Genomic DNA, 8,275 nt, shown 5'->3' on the forward strand with positions numbered 1-8,275 from the left:
GGCAGGCGTTTAACCTACAAGTATCCAGTCCGAAGTTTTGCCAGTGACAAAGTTCTCATTAGACAACTAAAGTTCTTCGCCATCAAAAGTGGCACACCCGATTTATAGTTATCAAACTCTTGACGTCCTCATACTGCAATAATTTACAGACCAAGAAGTACGAGTAGGAACCAATAAACGAAGTTACGAACACAGCGTAGTGGGTGCAAACATGTGTCAAAACGAAGGCTGCTGGAAGTCCAGCCTCCTTCCAGGTGCGTCCGATATTTATTTATCGGATTTGCCTAATATGATCCGAAAATATCTTTAACTGTCTTATGGAAACATCTGTATCTCTCGACAATTTCAAGGCCCGACTACAGTAATAGTAAAACACTTGCATGCTTTAAATTAATAAGAAATGCTAAATAGATTTCTTGTTTGAAGATATCATGACTGTAGCCATCTCCTGTAAAACTGTCGTAATTGCTTCAAACTGTAAGTACCAGATGCAGACTTACCTGGTACAATTTTGATTGAAGTCTTTTGTTTGATAATGTCGAGAGAAAAGAAATTTAAAAACAGCAACTGAAAACTTAAGCAGGTAAGATGAGGTAGTGAGTAGTGTGAAAGTAAAGATGAGATGAATTTTTGTTTATGTTGTTTGAGAAACAGTTTGAGTGAACAGCTTTACGACACACATTTTAATGTTACAAAAAACGCAGCATTCATTAATTTTTTAGTTTTTGTAGAAATTTAGTCAAATTGCAGTTGAATTTTGACGGGTGTTTATTTCTTTGACTTGATTTTCTTAAGATAGAATTCTAGTTCTTTGCCTTCTAGAATGTATCCATCAGATCGGCCACATTGACCCGGGCGGGATGATACGCAGGCTGTAAAATACAATTAAAATTAAATATTAGCAAATATAAAAAATGCTTAAGAAACAAGATGAAAAGTTCAAAGTAAAATCAGAGTAACTATGACAAGCTATTATCACGCCCAACAGGCTTATACCGCACTTAGAACAAGTTTGGTACAATAAAATTGTTTGGATCGCTTAAGATATTAACATCATTTTTTATTCGATCTTTTCTGTTTCTGTTTAAAACACACTTACCAAGGATACGTCCAGAGATGAATTGATCTTCCAATGCAGGATCAACTTTAGCAAACTTTTGACGTTCCAAGTACTTTTTCATCACTTTTTCACTGCGCTTTTTATTCAGTACATCATTCTCATCTTCAGTTTTCTGGTGTTTGGGATTACGTTTACGTCCCAAAGGCAGCACATAGTGCGACTCATACCATTGCCGGAATGGTGTGGCATCAATGACAACAATGCTGTTCTTTACCAAAGTCTTGGTACGCACCAATTCATTGTTAGAGGCATTGTAGACAACATCGGCAATACGAGTGCGGCGAGCAATGCCCTCAGACGCCCATGCGAAGTTACCGGTTTCTAGACGCAGTGCGCGGAATTTAGTGTTACCACCGCGTGTGCGTACTTTGTGAACTCGTGGAGCACCGAGCTAAAATGAAAAGTTGATAACGGTTACTCGAAGCTTTATTAAATAGATGACAAGTTGTATGTAATATATTTATGTATATCAGTAGTCCGAACATAATTATGCATTCATCAAAAACTGTACAGGTCCAAAGGGAACTGAACGCGCTTACAGTTAACGTAGTTAATCATCAGTATACCTAGTTGAGTGAGTAGTATACAACATTGCAACTCATAAGATGCAGTACTTTTCCTTACCTTGGTATTGGCTGCTGGGCGACCCAACTCAAACTTGCGCTTCTTGCGGAGCGACTTGCGTTTGCCACCAGTGGAGCGGCGCTTATGAGCACTATCGCGGCTAATACCTAGGAATGTAATTAAATATGTTAGATTGCAAATTCTTACTTCAAAAATTACAAATGAATTTTCAAGAAAATCCGCACACTATCACTTCAAACTTCGCTGATATTTCCAGCTCTGGTCTCTGCCAATCACCCATAATTTATTTGGTCAATGGCGACTTCACAATTGAAATAAGTTGAATATATCATACCTCACATTCTAATGGTTACTTTATAAACATTTTCAAAATGTTTCCACATTTTAACAGCACGATGTATTGGGATTTTCTTGAAAAATTCTAGCACCGGGCAAAAGCCGAACTCACCCATTTTGAGTAGAAACAGAGAAGGAAAGGAAGCAAAAAGAAACCAAACTCGTGTCAAAAAATCAGCCCTGGCATATTTGGCATTTGCCAGTAATAGAAGTTGCGATATTTGACAGCCAATTGTAATAGAAGCGCGCCATGACATGGCGGTTGCACGTCGATTTGTCTAAAGAGCGAAATACACCACACAAGCGGTTTGGCAAACCAAGCGAAATTTCCCTTTGCTTCAAGCCATTTGTGCTGTGTATGGGGGTGTTTGAAGGTTTGACAAACCGCCGTCAAACCTTCAAACACCCCCATACACAGCACAAATGGCTTGAAGCAAAGGGAAATTTCGCTTGGTTTGTCAAACCGCTTGTGTGGTGTATTTCGCTCTTAACAACGTATATCAAAGAACGTATGCACAAAACGTTAATCCAGACATTTACGTTCTTTGGCTAAGCCTAGAAGGAAAATAGTTAAGAGCGAAATACACCACACAAGCGGTTTGTCAAACCTTCAAACACCTCCCTTTGCTTCAAGCCATTTGTGCTGTGTNTCCATGACATGGCGGTTGCACGTCGATTTGTCTAACAACGTATATCAAAGAACGTATGCACAAAACGTTAATCCAGACATTTACGTTCTTTGGCTAAGTCTAGAAGGAAAATAGTTAAACTGGCAACACTGATTGCGCCTTGGATTCGGCCATCCATTTTAATTAACTTGCTGGCAATCTTGTTGTACATATTTCTGCATTTTACAAAGGAAGAAAATAGGAAAGACTGAGGCGCTTATTTTATATATTTAATTACTGCTGCAAACAGTTAAAGTAGGAAAAATACAATTTCTTTGTTACAAATAAAAATGCGAAGGGGTGAAATGCATGTTTTCAGATTTGCATATTTTCGGGTTTAATTGGATTTACCGCATAGTCCTGCGATTCTGCTGCCAAAGCTCTCCAGCAAACGAAGTGCCCTATCCGTTTTCACAGCGATCAGCAAGCCCATATACACCTTTANTAAGGGGTGAAATGCATGTTTTCAGATTTGCATATTTTCGGATTTTAATTGGATTTACCGCATAGTCCTGCGATTCTGCTGCCAAAGCTCTCCAGCAAACCAAGTGCCCTATCCGTTTTCACAGCGATCAGCAAGCCCATATACACCTTTAAATAAGCGAGGAATACATACTTGACAATCGTTTCGACACAAATATAAAAATTACAGGGTTTTCAACAGTTGCAGAAAAATGGGCAAATGGAGCGTAAAGGATATGATCAAAATAATCGAGTTGTTTAAGTCGCATCCGTCTCTGTGGGATCTGCATTCACATGAGTATAGGATGAAGAGAAAAAAACAAAAGGATATTCGTTTCATAGCGAACTCTATGGGTGTAGAAAAATCTATCATAGATAAAAAGTGGAAAAGTCTTCGCACCATTTATAAATCTGAGCTGAATAAAATTGAGGCAAGCAAGAGGACAGGCAAAGAGTATGTTTCACCATGGCGATATTTTGGCTATATGAGTTTTTTATATCAAAAACGTAACCATAGTCAAGTAACAATCAAGGAATCAATGAGCCCAGTTAGTAATTCGCAAGCTAAAATTGAATCACTGTTACAATAACTTCTCTTATTAAATATAGCTTAAAATGGAATGCGACGAGTCAGATCATAATGAAACTATTGTCGATACAAATCACAAAAGTGTGGGCGGACATGAGGAAAGCAACCAATCGTCAGGAGATGGTAAGAAAAGGTAAATACACTTTTTTCCTTTTGTTATCAGTTTCGAGGCTTTCTAAGGTTTAATTTTCCTTCCTGGCAGTGAGGTGGAAAATAATAAGTGGAGCGAAGAGAGAATTGTTGAACTTATTCACTATTTCGAAGCTCATCCGTTGCTGTGGAATCCAAATGATGAAGAGTTTAAGATAAATTATAAAAAAGATGAAGCTCTTTCACAGATATCCAAATTGATGGGAATACCAAAAGAGGATATTAAAAAGAAATGGAGGATTCTACGTACCCAATTCAAATCAGAACTGAATAAAATGCGAAAAAGTAAAAGTATAGATGATTTGTATGTCTCGGACTGGCGCTACTTAAGACCACTGAAGTTCCTGTATGATAGCTGCAATGCGGAAGAAAGCAAAGAATATTGCTATGTGAGTAAAATAGTTTTCAATTTTTCCTCTTATTGAAATATTACTAACAAATTATGTAAAATATGTATTTAGATTTTCGATCAGGGTAACGACTCTGAAGACGATGAGAATACACATCTGACCTTGTCGAATTGTGAGCTAGAGAAAACCAGGCTTGAAGAATTCCCTATTTCGACGTAATAATTTTTTTTTATCTGTCAATGTTGTGAATTGTATATTTTTTTGATTTTCCTTCTAGCGAAGTAAAACAGGAATGGAGCCCCCAAGCTATTTATCAACTAATTCAACAATACAAAGAACATCCATCTTTGTGGGACAAGTCTACAAAAGATTCCAGACTCAAGAGCATAAGAGAAAAAGATATTTGCCAAGTGGCTGAAAACATGGGTATGGAGAAGGGTGATATAGAAAGAAAGTGGAAGAGCCTACGAACGCAATGTTCTGCCGAGTTGAGAAAAATTAAGGAGAGTCACGCAAGCGGCAGCAACCGAGTTTACTTTTCAAATTGGCGTTTTTTAAAAGCTATGAAGTTTGTATACGATACCTGCCAGGAAAACGAAACATGTAGCAATGAAATTTCTTCGGTAAGTCGAATAGCATAGTCGATGTTACTTGATGATTGTATAACAATGTTCTACTTTCGCAGTTCCCCTGTGAAAGTGATGATTCCTTGATGGAAATTACTGTTGTGCAAACCTCGCAAGACGAAGAATATGAAGATGCAAAAGAATGTGAAAATTCTTATGGCGGAGAAGATGAAAATCAAAATCCTAAAAGAAAGCATGAAACTGTCAGGGAGGAAAACGATTCAACAGTGACTAAACTGAGAAAAGTGGAGCAATCCTTCGAAAATAACGAATGCGATATATTTTGCTCGCTGATGGCGACTAAACTTCGCAAACTAAATAGCAATCTTAGGGATGAAGCTATGAGAAAACTTATGCGGGTCATGTGGGATTTCGAGGATGCTCAAAAACAATCTTCTAGTATGCCATCGCCTTGTGATTCATTTGAAAATATATAAATCGTCATAAGTTTAAGAACTACAGTATTCATTGTCAAGAATATGTATGCTTGGTATATTTGATGAAATTACATGATTCTTAATTGTTTAGACTTGAGCAAACATTTAACAAATTTTGGACCGATAGTTTTTTGTTGCAAAGCCTTAACTGCTTAAGTAAAGTAAAAACAAAGTTCGAGTCTATTTTTTCCAAATCGTACCAAAATAGAGATTTCAAGTCAGGTTTAAATTCTTAATAGTTGTTTTTTTACGCGATAGTTTTTAATAGTTGTTATGACTTTTCATGTTTTGGCGTTGTCGCAAGCAAAAACTAGCATAGGAGGGGTAAGAGAGTGCCAAAAGACAATTGATTTTGAGTGCAAGTTGCAAGTTTTTTTCTGGTAAAATATTTCTTGTAATATTTTGCCAGCAAGAACAGTGAATTACTTACCTGCTGTTTCCTGCAAAGGAATCCATTTTTGTATTGAAAACTTTTTATTAAATTTCATAAACTAGTAAGAACTTCCAAGGTTAGGGCTTTCAAATTTTTTCGATATTTCCCTTATTGAGAGGGATTCTCTGAAAGTAGGGCATTGGCAAGTTACTGGCTTTCTTTTGCTAGGGTATACAAATTCAGCGTTTCAAAATGCTACATTCAAATTTTATCAAAACTAGTTACATAAGTTCCTTTCGTTTATTGGCACAGATACATTTATTTGCTATCTGTTGCGTTAGCAATGAAAAAACNGAATTTTTTCGATATTTCCCTTATTGAGAGGGATTCTCGGAAAGTAGGGCATTGGCAATTTACTGGCTTTCTTTTGCTAGGGTATACAAATTCAGCGTTTCAAAATGCTACATTCAAATTTTATCAAAACTAGTTACATAAGTTCCTTTCGTTTGTTGGCACAGATACATTTATTTGCTATCTGTTGCGTTAGCAATGAAAAAACTGTTTGGAGAGCATAAATGCAAAGTCAAGCTTTCTTTTCTAACCAAAAAAGATCCTAGAATAGTCACAAAAATTTGCCTTTTATTGACCTCTTATTATTTGTGCGAAGCTGACAATGAGTGGTAACATTTTTTGATCGAAAAGAAAACTCCGCCAGCTTTAAGAATATACATATACATATATGTACATATGTACATGCATATATAAACGGCGCACCTTTCAACGCCCACCAAATTAAGCAAATAAGAATATATACACATGTGTAAGTAAATAGTTTATATATCGGTTTATTTTGAATTTATTGCTTTGCATTCCATACATACTTCATATTGAAAGTTTATTTTAATTCTAACTTTTAAGCACATGCGTACTACTATGCGTAAATTTTAATTTTTTCTCTTTGTTTAATTGTATTTGAATTCCTTTAATAGTAAGTTTACATTGTGGTTTATTTTTATTGTATTCCGCAATTTTGTAAATAAAAGAATGCAAATATATCGTTGCCTTAATTCACAAAGGCCCTAACCAAACATTTTTTGTTTTTTTATTTTACAGGAATACCAAAAAACATTCAGCCTCATTGCGAGAGTCTTGTCTAATGCAAGACGTTTTTCGAGAGATGGAAACGGAAAAATCTTGGCAGCACTGCATAGTTTTCGACGATTTTCGTCGTTTACTTATTTCGNAAAATTTTAATTTTTTCTCTTTGTTTAATTGTATTTGAATTCCTTTAATAGTAAGTTTACATTGTGGTTTATTTTTATTGTATTCCGTAATTTTGTAAATAAAAGTATGCAAATATATCGTTGCCTTAATTCACAAAGGCCCTAACCAAACATTTTTTGTTTTTTATTTTACAGGAAAACCAAAAAACATTCAGCCTCATTGCGAGAGTCGTGTCTAATGCAAGTCGTTTTTCGAGAGATGGAAACGGAAAAATCTTGGCAGCACTGCATAGTTAGTTTTCGACGATTTTCGTCGTTTACTTATTTCGACACGGCAGTATACAATACCAATGTTGTCGGGTCGTACAATCTAGCCTAATTTACGACCGAGAGAATGATATATCCTAATAATATATCCTGCCAAAATTTGTGAAAAAAGCAATTTCGAAAAATGCGTTGGTTAGGGCATTTGTGAGTTAAGGTGACGATATGCATGCATGTACATACAAGAACGTATACATATATGTAACTTAGAAATATGTTTTGAAACTTCACATTTAATTTTTTTATTACTCCTACTATTCAAATACAGTCTACATACATATGTATGTACATATTTGGTGTCACTGTATTTACTGAGATTAAAATGAGTTTCAATTAGCCAAAGCTTTGAATCATATTGTATTGGAAATAGTTTTTGATATTCCACCTATGTAAATTAAGTTTAACAACGTTTGGAAATGTCATTCTTGTTTGAGTCTTGAATTTATCCTACAAGCGCAGACGGATCAGTCTGGTGCCAGGCTTGAAATTGGCGTTAGACGACTTTCTTTCAGAAGGAACCCTGAAAGTGAATGCTGGCTGGACTAGAGGAATGAAATTGTTAAAAGCCCTTTAATATATGATGTTGGAAGTATGTGTATATATTTCTACTAAGTGATCGCATCAATGGTCGTCGGTAAGTGGTAAACTACTGGGGTTCCAATCTGTATCTGTTGCGATGAATCATTAGGGTAATCACTCCATCGCACGAAAGCGCTTCTACCTATAGGAAGCCTTCGAATCTTATCAGACTAATGCCGATTTACCGGCATGCACATGTGCTTAAAACTTCTTCACACACTTCTCATCTCAATTGAGCTTAATTTGTTATTAAAATTATTGAGAAATTTATATTTTCAATTCAAGTTTTTCTGAGAAATGTATACTGAACTGCTAAAAAAACGAAGGAAAATTATTTTTTACTCACGAGTGGACCCCACGAAATTGACTTTTTGATGCTAATTTGTTCTACACATCCCACAACGCATCGCCTGGTAAAATATTGTCGCTGAAATCCCTATAGTTGCGAAAATA

At 35.9% G+C, this 8,275-nt stretch overlaps 2 protein-coding genes across 2 annotated transcripts; one reads left to right on the forward strand and one right to left on the reverse strand.

Moving 5' to 3' along the window:
• Window positions 1-660: 660 nt before the first annotated feature.
• RpS8 (ribosomal protein S8) lies at window positions 661-2,259 on the reverse strand. The gene is made up of 4 exons (XM_017637286.1): window positions 2,154-2,259; window positions 1,745-1,851; window positions 1,100-1,511; window positions 661-872 (listed from the first exon to the last, which is right to left on the reverse strand). The coding sequence occupies exons 1-4, from the start codon at window positions 2,155-2,157 to the stop codon at window positions 769-771; spliced, it is 627 nt and encodes a 208-aa protein (XP_017492775.1). The 5' UTR covers window positions 2,158-2,259; the 3' UTR covers window positions 661-768.
• A 530-nt stretch (window positions 2,260-2,789) lies between these two features.
• On the forward strand, window positions 2,790-6,933 carry LOC108380888 (uncharacterized). Its single transcript, XM_017637288.1, has 8 exons — window positions 2,790-2,964; window positions 3,180-3,719; window positions 3,781-3,893; window positions 3,963-4,299; window positions 4,372-4,475; window positions 4,538-4,883; window positions 4,946-5,285; window positions 6,810-6,933. The coding sequence occupies exons 2-8, from the start codon at window positions 3,384-3,386 to the stop codon at window positions 6,851-6,853; spliced, it is 1,620 nt and encodes a 539-aa protein (XP_017492777.1). The 5' UTR covers window positions 2,790-2,964; window positions 3,180-3,383; the 3' UTR covers window positions 6,854-6,933.
• Window positions 6,934-8,275: the final 1,342 nt, after the last annotated feature.

The sequence above is a fragment of the Rhagoletis zephyria genome, unplaced genomic scaffold, assembly GCF_001687245.7.
Source record: "Rhagoletis zephyria isolate East Lansing unplaced genomic scaffold, Rhagoletis_zephyria_1.1 Rzeph_scaffold_20721, whole genome shotgun sequence".
Classification (NCBI taxonomy): domain Eukaryota; kingdom Metazoa; phylum Arthropoda; class Insecta; order Diptera; family Tephritidae; genus Rhagoletis; species Rhagoletis zephyria.

Bases quoted from the DNA above. Each gene is read 5' to 3' on its own strand.
- RpS8 (XM_017637286.1), bottom strand. The intron at 1,512-1,744 runs GTAAGGAAAAGT...TTTTCATTTTAG, and splicing joins GCCCAGCAGCCAATACCAAG to CTCGGTGCTCCACGAGTTCA. The intron at 873-1,099 runs GTAAGTGTGTTT...TGTATTTTACAG, and splicing joins CATCTCTGGACGTATCCTTG to CCTGCGTATCATCCCGCCCG.
- LOC108380888 (XM_017637288.1), top strand. From the start codon at position 3,384: ATGGGCAAATGGAGCGTAAAGGATATGATCAAAATAATCGAGTTGTTT. The intron at 3,720-3,780 runs GTTAGTAATTCG...TATTAAATATAG, and splicing joins TCAAGGAATCAATGAGCCCA to CTTAAAATGGAATGCGACGA. The intron at 4,300-4,371 runs GTGAGTAAAATA...ATATGTATTTAG, and splicing joins AAAGCAAAGAATATTGCTAT to ATTTTCGATCAGGGTAACGA.